The sequence below is a fragment of the Perissodus microlepis genome, chromosome 5 (assembly GCF_051167445.1).
Source record: "Perissodus microlepis isolate ML-2025 ecotype Zambia chromosome 5, ASM5116744v1, whole genome shotgun sequence".
Lineage (NCBI taxonomy): Eukaryota > Metazoa > Chordata > Actinopteri > Cichliformes > Cichlidae > Perissodus > Perissodus microlepis.
Window position 1 is genome coordinate 22,644,377 of NC_140465.1, and position 16,556 is coordinate 22,660,932.

Here is a 16,556-nt window from a genome sequence, read left to right on the forward strand (position 1 = left end):
AGCCACACTTTTAGATCCATCCATTCTTGTGGAATTTTCTCTTTCTCTTCTGCATCTAGCAAACAGGCAAAATGTGTGACAAGATAATCCACCTCTTCATCCCCATAATTTGCTAGTTCTTCTCTGGGGTAGGGAAGAGTGGAAGGGTCAAAAACCTTGAAACAAGAGAGAGGCTTTTCATGGAGATTTTTAAATCTGTTGTCCATGTACTTGACTGTGTTGTCAATAATCTTCTGGATCTCTGCACCAAAGGTGTCTTTGTCTGTTCCCTCACCTCTTCTAGCAGGTCGCTGACTTTTTGTTAGCTGAGTTCCACAGTAGCAAATGCTACCATCCTGGTTCGCTGTGAACTTTGTGTCCAAGGTTTTCTGATATTCTCCTGGTTTTGTTTTTAGGCTGAGTAAGCGTGATGCTGTGCTCTCAACTAACTGATTTGTTCGTGTGATGTTTAGGTTATCATGCTGAAAATCAGTAGAGCACTTGGATAAGATGGTACTGTAGTCCAACATGAAATGCAGGAAGCGAACAAATTTCTCAGTCTTCATCTCCTGCACCACCCCCTTAGCCTTGGCTGCATCCTCGGCTTTGACATCACTTCCTTCTGCCATGTTCTCCATATGAACAACAGTGGGAGTGTAATTTTTTTCCACAGCCTTTAGACATCTCAGCCGGCTTGGAAGCCACCGTGTGCTCTTCAGCCCACTGAAATGTGCCAGCCTCTCATTTAGCAGTTCACTTATTTCTGTCAGCTCTCTTCGCTTCTTTGGGGAATAGTAGTACATCTTAAAGATGGTTTTCAGTGTATCTTCAAATTTCACCAGGTACTCACAGCCTTTCACGCTATCCAGCACGGCTAGCTCTAGTTTGTGTGCCACACAGTGGATTGTTATGATGTGGGGTATCCTCTGTTTCAGTCTCCCAGCTACTCCTGTTTTCTCACCCATCATCACTGCAGCACCATCAAAATTTGCACACACTACTTTCTTTTTCCATGTGTCCTCTCTGATACCCATGGTGTTCACTGCTTCATCAATAGCCTCTAAAATACCTGCAGCATTTGCACTCTTGACTGGCTGACATTTGATCATGTATGTGGCTATGTCACCATTATCCCTCACATACCTGACGTGAACCAACTCCTGTTCTATTATACCAGTGTCTGTACTGCCATCTGCAAGAATGGATAAGAACCTGCTTTCTTGAATTTCCTTTTCAATCTGGTCTCTTGAAGTTTGTGCTATTGCTCCAATAAACTCTCTGCAAGCATGGTCATTGAGGTAAGTGGAACCAAGATCTAGGCCATTTGCTTTCTGAAGTTTGCAAAGACTGCTAAATTTTGCCAGTGGTAGTTCACTCTTTGCAACATAGTACGCAGTTCTAAACAGCTTTTTCAGGACTTCTTGTTGTGCTTGGTTTATTTTTAGTATGGTTTTTGCAATTGGTGTTTGTTCTGGGACAGATGCTGCAGACTGAGCACCAATGCATTTCTTGTGATGCAGAGATTTCTCATGAATTCTGATGGGGTCTTTCCTAAAATTACTGGTCCCAGTAACAAAGGCGCTTGTCGACTCAGCAATAGAGGGAAACTCACGACACACCCGGCAGAACATCATGTTATTTACCTTGTCATATTCCAGCCACAGAAATTCTTTTGTCCATGAATCCAAAAAACTGCGCTTTCTTTTTGCCTCGTAATCTGATTTATCATAACTTTTCCGCTTTGTGGTAGGCCTTTCTTTGCCTGTCCCTTCTTCATCCTGACCTGTCTTTTTTGGCTCAGCAGAACTAAAATACCTGCGTAAATCCATCTGTCTTTACACATGCCAGAGATTTTTTTTTTTAAATTCTCTGCGCAGTCAACCTCTAGCACGTTTAAGCTTGCTGCGGGAGATTTCATGTGCCACGTTTGAAGAGTAAGCTAGTGAGTGATGTTGTGTCCTGTCTGACTATACCATATTGCACCACTAGAGGGTGGTGTCGTGAAATAAGAGGAAAGTGCAGTCGGGAAATTGTAGAGTTAGAATATAGTTAAGACGGCTATCTGATAACTCGATATGTCTCCCTGTTACCTCTACGATGTAAAGTTATGTGCTGCATTCATTAAAGAGCACTGTTCTTTGATGAGGACTCAGCTAATTACTCAGCTACATTTGCGAAAGAAAGCAAAGGCATTGTCATATATTTTTACTTCCTATGATAGCCCGACGGGCAGGGCTGAGATAGATTTTGGTAGCCCGACTGGAAATATCACTAGCCCCGGGACGTCGGGCTAGCGATTTTGCGAGCCCTGGAGCTAATATTAGTTTGTAGCTTTTAATGGTTTTGTGATTACCAACCAAATTCCAGTGAGGTGAAAAAGCTTTTGTGTTACACAGAATTTAAAAAAGGTGGAATAAACATTCCTTTTGCAACTTACTTCATCTGCTTTACAATGGTGCTCTTTCCAGACTCCCCAGCACCTGTTGGAACATTAACATGAAAGAGTTACAAAGGATCTGTGTGCACATAATAAGAATAAACTTAAACTTTAGTTGTGGCTGTTCCTGCTTTGAAGATAAGAGCAACACAGTGATGACCTACTGCTAACATCACATTCATCCTCTGGGTTGCCTGGTTTATTTATGTTTCCGTTTGTGAGAACACGATGTACAGATATGCATGAATACTTCCCATGTTCATTTCAGTGTTTATTTTTCACTCCAGAAGAAGTGGCTTTTGACTATTAAATAGTTCACAACTGCACAGCTTTTCCTAAGCCACTTATTATGATGAAAAAAAGATCATTTAAAGGTGGCTTTGCGGCACACAACATTTTATCAGGGATGTCATATTTAGCTAGTTGGCTAATTAGACAAACTACACAGCAGAAGTCTGTGTTGGCTCTTAGTCATCCAGTTCATGGTAGTCTTAGGAGCTTGAAAAAGAAGGCAACTGGACTTCCTTAAGTTTATGAAAACATTTCACCGCTCATCCAAGAAGCTTCTTGAGTTATAGAAACAAAGTGGACACTCCCAAGTATCCTTCGGAGGTGGTCGTCGACCCACTATTGATAATGTGCATCATCACATAAGCCAAGATGTGAAAAAAGTCAATGGGTCATTACCATCAGCAGGGGTAAAGGGTGAAACCACTGTGAGACTTTGCCCCATCATGTGACCTACCCCAATCTAACCTGAGGCAAGGTGTGTGTGTCCGGGATCTAAGGACCTAAAGACTGCATTGTAGGTGGCTGACAAATGGTGTGGTAAGCCACCACCTCTGTTCAATGATGTTTGTTCACAGCGACCATCTGTCTTCACTGTTTAAAGAGTGACCTTTGTCCTTCAGGTGAATGAGTGTACAGGTGAGTGTTGTCCTGTTGAGGTGTAACTCTATGTTCTGTCATGCATTTGTGGAATGGTTGTTTAGTTTCTCCTATGTACAGGTCTGACCTCTCCTCACTGAACAGAAGTGCACATAGTGTATGTGTTGTTTAGCTTGTGTTTAGAAAGTTTTTTCCTAGGGATAACCAAGTCAATAGTAGATCAATGTCCACTTCAAAGGGAACAACCTCCACTAGAGGTTAAATATATGGGACTCCATACCTTTTGTTTTTAGAAATAAAGAAGCCTCATGAATGATAGGTGAAACGTCTTCACAAAACTAAAGAAGCCCAGTTCTTTGATGCACGAGATTTATAAAATGTGTCACATTTATATTAGAGTTTCTATTGGCCCACACAGATGTGGAAGGGCCTACGTGACACCAACATGCTTGAGTAAAGACTACTGTGTGCACAAATGAAGCATTAGAATTTCATGGTCTTTTATACCAAATTATATTAGAAACCCCTTGGTTTGGACTGGAAACTCTCATGTTACTTTATTATTATGAGTGACGATATGGAGCAATGTTCACTCCGTTCGCTTGTTTGTAGTTTGATCCTATTCCAGTATTTCAGTTAATGTCAACTGATAGCAATTTCAAAATTCCTCAGGAAAAGTTAACGTCAAAAGCAAGAGGAAAACAACAAGCTAGTCAAGCATAAAAGTAAACAATAGATTTTGAAATAGTGACTTTGGAGAATTCAATGCATTGCAGAGCACAGTACAGGGCACACATTGGATTTAGTGCTGAAACCACCATCTTGGTTACGCTGCTGTAAAAGCAAGAAACGCTACACCATCGGGACAGTAAAATTCCTATTTCTCTGGATCAAAAGTAAAGAACTAAAGATCCATTAAGAATTTAAAACTTAATTCTGAGTCAGCCAACCAAAAACTGTATGTTCCTTACACAAGCAAAATCATCATGCACACAGTTCACAAGTCAGCGCTTTACTGCCTTTTGTTTCATAGCCTGTAAACCTACTTCCATAAGTTCTGAATACAGTGAGCAACACAATGAATGAATACAATGTTTCCGGACAATTGTTATCATGTTGAAATGAGGAGGCACGAGCTCTTGCCACTTCTGCGCCACCATAAACTGTCCCTGCACGCCACCTGACCCAGCCCTGCCAACAGACATTAGCTTAGCCTTGGGCTGACGGACCAACTGGGACAAGCAGTGTTGCCCGTTCACGCTGTCAACACACATCATTTTTGCACACATCAAGTACTTTTCTGAGAAAAAGAAGGGAACGCAAAGGGAGAAGTGTAAAAAGCCAAGTCTTAGGTTACATTTGCTGTGCTGCAAGCTGTCAGAGAGCTGGATGGATCTCTAGGTGATTTGTGTATTTATAAAATATATATATATGTATTTTATGCAACAACCCAGCAGACAAAAGAATGTGTGTTTTTTTAAAACATGAAAAATGATCTTCTCAGTTTTCTCTTTTGAATTACTAATACCCGCTTCTTGTTGTAGAAACCTCTAATCAAGACAAAACTGTGTAAGGAGCTGCTTCTTTTTTTCAACACCATATCTCTTAAGAACACATTGTTTTATTGCAAGGGGCTTGTCAAATCTCCTCTTTTGAAGTGCCATCTACTTATATCTGGAACATTAAAGCTTCCTTTCAGATGCACAAGCATGAACAAATAACATAAATACAGCCTCTGATTTACAAGTGCTTATATAAAAAAATGTCCTGGTTAAAGATATAAGGTAGGTGGTAGAAAGTGTGATATCCACCTCTCTGTGGACACACATGTGTATGAAGGGCACCTTTCTGATTCCAGAATAAAACTCATCCATTAATATTTCAGATCTAAAGGGAGGTGGACGCTTGTGAGCAGCAGAGAAAAAGAAAAGAGCCTCCCAATTCTTCAGGCACACGGTATTACAGGAAAACCGGGGACTGCTCTTATTCTGCTTCAGGGGAAAACTTTTGAACTGATGTTGTATTTACAGGAAAATATCACTATTCCTGCAACCTAAGGGAATAGACAGTGCAAGATAAACACAAATATTTTTAATCCATCTTCAGTGTGGAATTGATTGTGAACCATTAGAAAGAAAAGCAGTCTGAATGATTTGTGTTTCCTTGTTTTATAATGAAAAATATAAAAATGCACTGTAGCTAGGCAGATTTTCAGGCAGATACCAAATACAGATTTCAAGTACAGATTTCAAAAGCACACATTAAAGGTGTGATATTTGAATCTTGGTAAAGGTTCAAAAGTGTTCTAATTAAATATTTCCTGAGTAGAGTATTTTATTATTAAATATGTTCATTTATCTCTCTTGCAGGGATAGCACCTTGCTAAGATCATGGAGTGTTGTATTTCCTCCGCAGATATAAGGTAGTAGCATAAATCTTATTAAGGAGTGAAAAAAAAGTGTTACACAACGCTTATTTCAAAAGCTCAAATTATTATTTTTAATTAGCATGCGTGCGTCTACACAAAACAGCAAACGTAGACTAACCATTTAAGGTGGGAACAGACACTTTTTATTGATAATTGTTTTTTAAGTAAATGTACACACTTTGGACACACCTTTTCATTTAATGGTTTTTCTTTATATATACCACTTTCTACATTGCAGATACATACTGAAGACATCAAATATATGAAGCAAGATATGTGGAATTATGGAAAAAATGTGTAACTCTAAATATGTTTTATATTTTAGATTCCTCAAAGTAGCCACTCTTTGCTTTGCTGACAGCGCTGCAAACAAGCAAGGGTTCATTTGTGGAATTTCTTGTCTTCTTAATGGGGTTGGGACCATCAGATGTGTTGTGCAGAAGTCAGGTTGGTACACAGCTGACTGCCCTATTTGACAACTGTTAGAATTCATCATCTCTGGGAACTCCTTCAAGACTGTTGAAAAACCATTTCAGGTGAGAAACCTCATGAAGCTCATCGAGGGAATGCCAAGAGTGTGCAAAGCAGTAATCAAAGGGTGGATAGTTTGAAGAATCTAAAATGTAAAACGTGTTTTGAGATATTTCAGACTTTGAGATACTTCAGACTAACTCCATATGTGTTCATTCATAGTTTTAATCCCTTCAGTGAGTCTACAATGTAAATAGTCATGAAAATACAGAAAAAAAAGCATTAAATGAGAAGGTGTGTCCGAACTTACATCACTGGCACTCAAAACAGTGTTTGCAAGGGTAGAAAGAGCTACTTGACATGAATCAATTGCCATTGAGAAGGATATTAACACAGTTTTATGTGTCAATAAAATGTCTGATTGCACAATTGATTTCAGTAACTTTCCCACATGGAGCTAAAACAGTTACACAAGCCCCTGCAGAGTACATCAAATAGTGGTACTAAAAGCAGTCAATTCTGTTGCTACTGACAAATCGAAAGAATATTCTAAATCTCTATCCAACTCCAATCCAGCCCACAGCATGACTTTGGAAAATGTGAAGGAGGGCATAAAATTGGGAAAAAAGAAAAAAACGTTGTTGTGAATTAACCAAAATCTTTAGTTTTATAATTACAAGAGTCTGGTCAGTGAGCTACCTGAACCTTTTCTCCAATTTTGCACATTTATTTCTTATGACTTGAACCCAAAGTGTCATGCTGACAGATCTTTTTATTATTACATTATTAGCTTTTCTTTATAACGTTTTCATATAGTTACATCTCAGTTGTGATTTGGCACTATATAAACCTAAACCCACTAAAGATCAAAGCTGGCTGTATGTGGTCCACAATGTATACTGAGTATTTGGCATCCCTGTTCTAAATAAAGACTTGTATCCACTGCTTCAGGGCTAGTGCAGCAATGAGGGTGAACCAGCATTACAAAGATCCATCTATGCTTTGTGCCGGCAGGTGCGAAAGCCCATTCAGTCAAATAGGCTCAGAATCACTTTCTGCCAATTAGAAGAACACCGCCCGCCCCCTTACTTTCTGCTTCTTTAACCTCAACTATTCATAGCTGCTCCAGAGTTGTTTTTCAGTGAGTACCAGAACATGCAGCAATGGTAACAGCGTGATTTGTAGCATGAGGATCATAAGTAGCCAGGCTACAAAAAATACAGCCATTTTTCTCAACACATCCAGTACCCTCACAGACCCACTTACATTTATAAAAAACTTGGCAGTTGCCTCAGTCACCCACTGCTGATGACACAAAGTGTCCATTCATGGTCTGATGAGATATTCTGAACCGGGCAAACACACAAACATCCACACATAATGTCACAGCAGAAAAGGTCAGTCATCAGTCAAAAAGCTTTTACGATACCAATCTACATCTGGCATTTTCTCGAGGGTGTTTACAGCACTGCTTGATTAAAAGATAAGGCAGCTGACGGCAAATTAATTGCTACAATTTTTATCATTATTTATACAGCATCAATGCCCAAAATTTACTGCTGTTTAGTATGACTGTAAATCATTTGCTTTTGGACTCTTAGTCAAACAGGCCAACTAAAGATTTTTGCCATGAGGAAGAGCAGTTATTCTCTAAATGTCACATTTTTTAAAAATGAAGGCACTGTCTATAAAGCTGAGGCCCACATTTCAGATGAAAGTAGCTTTTAGTTGTTGGGGAAATAAAACTAAAAACCAGCACTGTTTTTTATTTACTATTACACGGTAACTTTTACTCAATAAAGTTACAGTTTTATATAATTGTGTTTTTTTTTTTACTTTATAATTACTAAAAATGTTCAAAATATAAAAAGCACCATCTCTGACATGCAGTTACTGTTGACTTCTATCTGCTGTTTAGACTTGTGAAAATGAGTGTTGGATCTGTCAGGGAAAGTGGGAAGCTCAGAGTGATGCTGCTTGTCTTCGGGCAAAAAGAAATCACTGGTGTGACTCCATGTCTATCAGAGCATGGCTACATTGTGCCTGGTGAAGCACTTAGACTAATGCAGAAATGAGAGGGGAGTTGTTTTTGACATACGTAGGTGTTAAAACATATGAAAAAACTGACCAAAAAACAACTGACGTCTTATGGTCTTTATTTGAGTCACATCTTTTAATTATAATTCTGAGGCTGAGGTAAGCTGCATTATGAATTGGCTCAGAATAGCTGCGTACAACAGGGAGGCGATAAGAACTCGCAGAGTCCCTTTGGAAGGGCTGGCACAGGACATTATAAGTGTATGGTGTGGGGATTATGAGCAGAGGTGAACCCGTTTCTATCCAGCAAACATTATTAAGACCGTAAAACAGAATTTAAAACAGAATGAATGAGGACAATGGGGAGGAAGAAAAAGTACTGTAATTAAAAGGCTGTTAACAAAGACAGGATAGATAGGTGGTACTGGGAGTAGAGTTGGACAGTGTGAACAAGAGTGACAAATGAGCAAGAAGTGGAGGAGGTGGATGACAATGCAGAGTAAAGTGTGTGAGAGGACTGAACACACCGGGAAATGGTTAGGAGAAAAGATAGTGGGATGAGAGAACTAGCATGAGTGCTTGATTTAAAAAAGTAATGAATATTCATAACAGGTTATCTGCCAACTCATAGATAAATGCAGAGCTCAGGTATAAGGTGATGTTGGAATGAGAAACACGTAAGAGTGAGCTGTAAAGCACTCAGCCGTAAAAAATCACTTGTTTTCTTCCTACTGCCAGCGTTGTTTCAGCAAATTAGTGTTTAGCTAAGGCCCCAGTCACACAGGCTTACAGGACAATCAGCAACCATCTGGAATGAACTGGTCATGAACGAAAATGTGCACGCTCTGACCAGTTGCCAAGTGATTGCTGGCATTTAAACACCAAATTGCTATAGCATCATTCACTCAAGCCTAAAGACTGGTCAGTGACGCCCCATGCAACTGCCATTTCCTAGGGAAAAGTATGTATTCTGCAACCGGTTGGCGAGTAGTTGCTGGAGGTTGCTGGTTGTTACAGACATAAAGCACTGCACTGAAAACCTTTGCAGTTCCTTAGTTTGCTAGCAAATTATTGCAGTGCCCAGTATTTTGCATGGTAGGGGCAAACTATTTAACTGAGTACCTGTATTACTTGCTAACATTTGATAGGTCATTAAAAAATGTACACTGTGGTTGTAGTGTATGTTTTCTTCTTTTTGTATATTGTCTATTTTATTGTATTCAGTAAAGTTCTTTGTCCCTATGTTTTAAAAAAGTCCTATACAAATAACAATTTATTATTGTATTATTATTTTGGTTTTTGACATTATTGACTGTAATTAACAATACTCCAAGCATAAAATTGATCTAGAAAAATGCAAAATCAAGCTAACAAGGATATAAACTACTAAAGGACTTGGTAAATTAATCAGTCTGTTAAAAAACAGTGTACCTTCAATGGGTCATGCTGATGAAATGTGAGAATCCTCTTAATTTTTACATGGGGAACTGGCCTTTTGTGGCGTTTCATCTAATAACTGCTGAATTATTTCACATTCAGAAATGACACTTCAGTAATTTTCCTAGAGGAAAGGTCAAGAAATTACTAGATTACTGGATTCATTTTCCCTGGAATATAAATGCTGGTACTAAATTTCATGGGAATGCATCAAACAATTATTTGAGTCTGGATTTAGTGAAATTGACATACACTACAAAAAAATACACTTCCTAGAAACAGGGAGAATAAAAAATCCGTTCTGCCCTTTCAGCAGTGTCTCAGCATCCTAACGAGGCCTATAATCACAAACACTGTTTCACATCTCTGTGCCACTCAGCCCACTGCCTTTGCATTTCTTTTGTGGAGACATGTAACACATCTCAGCATATGCCAGCGTTATAGGCCATCTATTGTTTAAGCGTCTGCCATGGGAGAATGAGTCACTGGCTCAGCTGTGACACGATTCCTCCTGCTTTTTCATCCGGCCCACTGCCCCCAACCGTTGGTGTCACGACTGCTTCATCTAGCTTTTACAGCCAATTAAAAGTTATTTTTTATGTGTTAATAGCATCAAGAAGGATCCTCAACAAGAGACTATTTTTATATACAGCTCTGTCTCAGTGTCCTGGGTACTGGTGTGATGTTCTGTGCCATACGTACATACATACACACATAGGATTGATTCCCTGAGGATTTTCTTGAATAGAATTTGAACAGTAACATATGAGTAAAACTTGTTAATGTTAATGTGTTAAGTATCATTTCTTTCTGAATTTGTAGCACTATCATTTGTATTTCTTATTGAGTCTAATTCCTGTCAACAAAATACTGCTTTTAGCATGGAATAGCTCGACCCTTCAGTGGACTGAAAATAACTGCTGACACATTGTCCAAACTCATTATCTGTTCCCAAATTATGCAATTTGGCTTAATTCAGTCTTAAGATTTGCTGCAGATTTGCTTGTTTGGTTTACTTTTACCACCTTCATCGGCATCGTTTGTAGTAGAAGCAGGCTGTTGGAGCTAAGTGTTGAGGCCTTAAAGAGAGAGTGAAAACAGGAGTTTATAGTGGAATCTCTGGTTGCTCAGCATGAGTACAGTTATTTATAGGAATTTATTTGTGTAAGAGAGAAACTCAATTCAAGACAATTAATCTGTTTCCTTTTTACCACAGACTTGCTTCAGCTACACTGCCCTCTGTTAGCAGGCTATTATTAAGAAACCCCTAATTTTTCTGCAGACACCCCAAAGAAATAAAGACCTATATAAGCTTAGTGTGTCACAATAAGCAGGTTCTAGTGGTGACTGCTGGACAAGCAGAGTTGGTAGCGCAGGTGTTCCAGCCAACTAAGCAGCTAACTCCCCACCACCACCACCCAAACCCCATTCACATGTAGAGTAGAGAGCAATGGAGGAATTTTACATGGCTGAATGCAGTACAGTATGTTATCGCTTGAAATGAGAAAGTAGGTCATCAGCCTTGCACAGAGCAATGGAGCTTCGCTGCTTTGCTCTGCAGAGTAGGATGCTGGCTGCACTCTGAATGTACACCCAGTGTTAAATCGCACCAATGAAAGCAAAGTGAATATAAGAAGAGAACAGATGTATATCATTTAAAGAGGATCAGGGTGGAAGCTTCTTCTGATACAAACAAATTCACAGCACATGGAGAACATGAGACAAAAAAACAAACAACCAATGGCTGCTATAACATGACATGCAAATGTATGCACTGCAATCAATCAATGGTGCCTGAGGAAGTGTGCTGAGCTTATAAGTGTATAGCAGACACCCACTTCATTACTGTCTCCTTATAACAGAAGCACTTCTTCACTTTTAATCCTTTTAGAACACAATGCATGCTTCAGCACCTTTAACATCCTGTTTTAAATTAATGCCTGTAAGCAGCTGGGAGGTGTCTCCAGTACTGTTCTTGATTGTTTCACACATTTCTGTGGTGACAACCTTCTCAGTCACCACTGACAAAACATCAAACTAGGGCCTAATTAAGAAAGACAATACATGCCCTTCTTTTTCTAATCTACTTCTTTTTACATGTTCCTCCCATAACAATGTAAACCACAAGGAACATGCATAATAATGCACTCTTAAAAGCAAATGACCCAGCAACTCTTGACAATTTAAGAAGGTGACTTTATTGTATCAAGTACTGGATTTTTCAAAGCCTATTACATCCCGGCAATTTAAAGTCTCAAGTAATAGTTCTCCATTTCCAGCACAGAGGTCTATCTGCCAACATTAGACCATTTGTGGGTGTTTTTCACAGTAATATGACTTTTCAGGATGAGGTTATGAATGTAGCTCTGTCCTGTTTTTTCCGCCTGCAATATATCAGAAAATAATTTCTTTCAGCCAACCAGTAACATATATATATATCACCTAAAACTGCATATTCTGCATGCAGAAAAGAAAATGCACTAGAGAAACCAAGTCAGAGCACTGCACCTAGTCCTTTTAACTTTTTATGGGGTAGCACGCTAACATTTGCTATTAAATAACTCCCTGTAGAGTTCTCGTTTCAGCTTGTTTTGGGTCATCTGTTTAAATGGAAAAATCCGCTTATCTTACCGTAGCTTATGTTTTGAATTACATAGAGATAATAGATTCTATGACAGACTTTAAATCCTATGTTGAGGCCAATTTCTAGGGAAAGATATTTGTTTGTTATCTATGGATACATAAATTGGAATATTATTTCGGTAAGGACTGATTAATAACAACACATACGTAACTGTCTTTATGTTTTGTGTGTGTGGAAGAAAGAAATATCTGTCGATCATTTTGAGTCACCAAATATAAGTATTAGTCTTAAAAAATCCTTTTTTGGGCAGGCTCTACAAAATACAGTGTAAAATCTTCCAAAAGTGGAATGAATGATTTAGATCTGATCCATTGCCTTGTTTCTACATCTATTCATTTATTTCACTTCCACATTACAACGGTTTTCAGTTCATTTAATTTAATTTTATTATCACTACTCCGATCATCTTCATGAGAGCCAGTCAGCATTTCTCAATTCTTGATCCCTGTTTTTCAACACATTGTTCTGCCTTTCAGACCAGCATTCATGCCACACTACTCCTCCTCATCCCATCTCCTCCCCTGTCCAGAGAATCTCTTTCAAGGCCTCAATCAGCCATCTGCTAACTCTGCTCTAGTACCAGAATCTAGACTCCGGGGTCTCGTCCTATTTCTTACCTTTGCTTGGCAAACCTTTCTAATATGACATTTCATCAGAGTACTTGCAAAGTACTTCTGTGTATCATTAAGTATTGTTCTTTAGGCTTTAGTACAAAGAGTGGTATGAGTGATAATTTAACAGTAAGTTTTGAGACAACAAAACCCCTCCTCCAAAAATAAAAACATCTACACATGTTATTTATTGTTAACAGTCATATCTCAAGGCTAAATTCATTTACATTTACATTCCTCTATTCTTGGTCATTTCTGATGATGAGCCACAAACATCAGCCCTTTAATACCTCATATATAACTCTGCAGGCTGGAGTGAATAAGAATGAGCTACTAAGACAGTTTGATATGGAAACAGTTGGAGGGCTTTAGACTTGGGTAGCTTCCTGACACTGATCTGGTAAATCCTTGGCAGAGAGAAAAGGTTTTCTCCAATGCAGTTTAAACTGACACTCAACCATATATCTGACCAAGAATAATACGTATAAAACACAAAGTTTGTAGCAAAGAGAAGGCTATTTCCTTTGCTCTCGAATCAATCTGCTGCACCCGGAAAGTGATTGCTCATATAACAAACCACCACAGCTGGTATTAGCCTGGCAGGCAGTCTGCTTACTCTACCATCTCCCTATGTTTCTGCAGACCATTATGTTAGCTTATACTCTTTAGTTAGACACACACATCAGCAATCAAATGAGGCATCTGGAAGTAAACTGTTCTACTATTTGAGGGACCATAAAATCATGCAGTATTCTCTTGTTACACCAGATTGCCGGGATACGTAAGGACACACAGTACAGTTTTAGTGCCCTGACACTCTCATGAAACCTTTTAAAAGGCAAGCAAACTCTGACAATGCCCCCCCCCGACACACACAAAAAAAAAAAACCTCTGTTGCATATAAAGATGCTATGATATCTAGATTAAAAGATGATGAAAGGTAGCTGGAGTGCAATAGAAATGGTGAGAATGTGTGAGCCACACAGCTTTACCACTTCCTCTTCATGTCCAGTCATGCTGTATATTATTATCATTATGTATAAAAACAGACTGTACACACCTGACAGCTCGTTTCCGACTTAAATCAGAATATTTTTTCACATTGCCATGTGCCTGTAAGATGCTTATGTTGCAGCAGCTGTTTCGTTTCTGTTGACCCAATGCCTGAGAGAAATGAGACAGAGTACCGGCTCCGCCTGGAAAACACATCTAAATGTCGGCCCTGGCAGAGCTGCCCGTGGAATGATGGGTTGCCTTGCTTGTGCTGGCATTCGATTAGTTGCCATGGTTATGACACTACAGTCTCCTCCCTAAAACGAAATCTTGAACAACAAATTCACGTGTTTTCATGTTCTGAAAGTAGAAAAGATCTTTTTCCAACAGTAGAAAAATATTTGTTTAAGCGAAGGCTGACTGGGTCACAGATTCATAGCACAAACAAGGCAACAGCAAAGACTGTTCTCATTTAAGTGAACTTTTAAAATGCCTATCAGTTCAACTGCCTATGCATACAACATACATACAACAACTATGTCGACATATGTAAAAAAACAAACAAAACAGAAAAATAAAGGGTGTTATAATGGCACATGTTTTCAGGACCTCAGTATTGATAATCATTGATAAACAGTGAACTGGCCTGTTGAGAATGGAGGTCTGATGCATGTGTGGATGTATACCAATGATTAATCCCACATTACTTCAATCAAAACATCAAGAGTTAACGACAACTCAACAAAACATCACACATCTTAACAGACCTGTTTGCTGTTAAAATAACATCTATAGCTAAACCTCTGTGTCTTTCACAGAGTGGTTGTAGTTCAAGTTTCGAGTATAGTTCATTTAAATAGCTTGTTAATAGCATTCGGATCTTTTGCAGTCTGCCTCCTTCACTGCATAGTAATGAATAACTGCCAAATTAATGGCCCATTAATTTAGACTTGAGCCAAGAAAAATTAGGTCTCTGCCTTCTTCTCTCTCCCCACATCATCTAGTTGATGTCAGAGTACATCTTACACAGTAATATTATTAAGTGTAAGACAAAGTATCTTGTTTCAGACCAGCTGTGGACATCTTAATCAGTGAGCGACAGTGCTGGAGTTACTATTGTCCAGCAAATTGTAAACTTTCTGTTTATTATTCGTAGTAGCATAAACATTTATGTCACTCACCATCACTCGCCATCATCAGCTAAACAGAAACAGCTATGAGGCGATCTTAATTAATAGTGCATTTCAAATTATCTCATTAACTTCACACTGTTATACATTCTTGCCCAGTGTATGCAACAATTTGTAAGACTTGACTGAGGAATGTTAATGGCATGAAGTAATGCGATCACAGATGAACTGTACAAAGTAATGATTTTTTTTTTTTATTCGATTGTTTGTGAGTGTATCTGGTGTCTTAACCCAGCATCACAGCAAAACGTATAATAGACCCGCTGGTCCACTGTGTCCAATTCATGCTTTGCCTCTCCAAAATGTGACATACATGCAGAAGTTAAATTACTGCATGCAGAACCTGCATTACCAGCAGGGAGAGATAATATATTTAAAGCCACAAAGTCGGTAGTGAGCAAAAAACCTATGAAATACATTCCAGGTCCTGAATCGCCGGAAACGATTAAGCTAGGGGGCTATCGTGTATATACATGTAAATGTATGCAAATTCTGCATGCGTGTCTGTTTCAACATTTAAGGAGAAGCAAAGCGTGAAATGGACACGGTGGACCGGCGTGATATTGGGTTGGGTGTTACATTACTATCAGTATCTGTCCAAAACTGATTCACTTGTCGGGGACCTAACGAATATTCACTTTTTTAGCTCTATTTCTGGCCTCCACCAGTTCCTTCACCGTGTAATTTCAGTATCTGACCCTTTAGCTGTTTACTCTTACACCCAACTAACTTGCTAGCTAATGCTGATGTGACAAGCCCTGTTGTGTGATATTGTTCTTGCCAAACTAAAACCTCTACATACTGTACTTATATGCTATGTGCTCTGTGTGTGTACAATATCAATAACTGTACAGTTGACTGGAGTAAGTTTACAAAAAATGTAGTGTAAAAAAATACCAGTGTTTCAAAATGGTCTTGAAAAAGGTTGGAATCATACCTATAAAAGACATGAAGGAAGCAACAATCTTTAGTAGAAGAAGAATTTGATAATCCGAAGAACTGTATAGTAATATTGCTTCTTTATCTAAATATTTACTATTAGCTGAGTGAGGGAGGACTTTTTTAGAACTATTTCTGTAGCAAAAGTAGCAATGAGACATTACGGAAACCCCGTCACTACACACGAAACAGTGTCGTCTACAAATGAAGGATGTCTGGAAAATTGTACATAAACTATCAAGAAAGGAAAATTCATTATTCTACAGAAACATGTTCCCCATCAGTCTCATATGGATCAATATTTCTGCTGTAGCTCTTTAAGGCTGAGCTCAGTTTAAATACTTTCTATTCTGTCTTATCTCTAGTAATGCATCATATTTTAATAAATATGATTTGAAGTGGCTCTGCTGTGAGGACCACATAACTCTAAATAAAAAGCTGTTAATGAGCATGTGAATCACAACAATTTCACTTCCCGGTCAAACAATAGTTAATAATGCTG

The 16,556-nt window shown here is 38.7% G+C and overlaps 1 protein-coding gene across 1 annotated transcript in view; it reads right to left on the bottom strand.

The window, feature by feature from the left end:
* Positions 1 to 16,556, bottom strand: part of LOC146387323 (guanine nucleotide-binding protein G(i) subunit alpha-2) — a 48,845-nt gene that overhangs the window by 17,886 nt on the left and 14,403 nt on the right. The window contains exon 3 of the mRNA XM_084928851.1: positions 2,417 to 2,459. Coding sequence (XP_084784977.1) covers positions 2,417 to 2,459 — 43 coding nt within the window. The remainder of the gene's footprint in view (positions 1 to 2,416; positions 2,460 to 16,556) is intronic.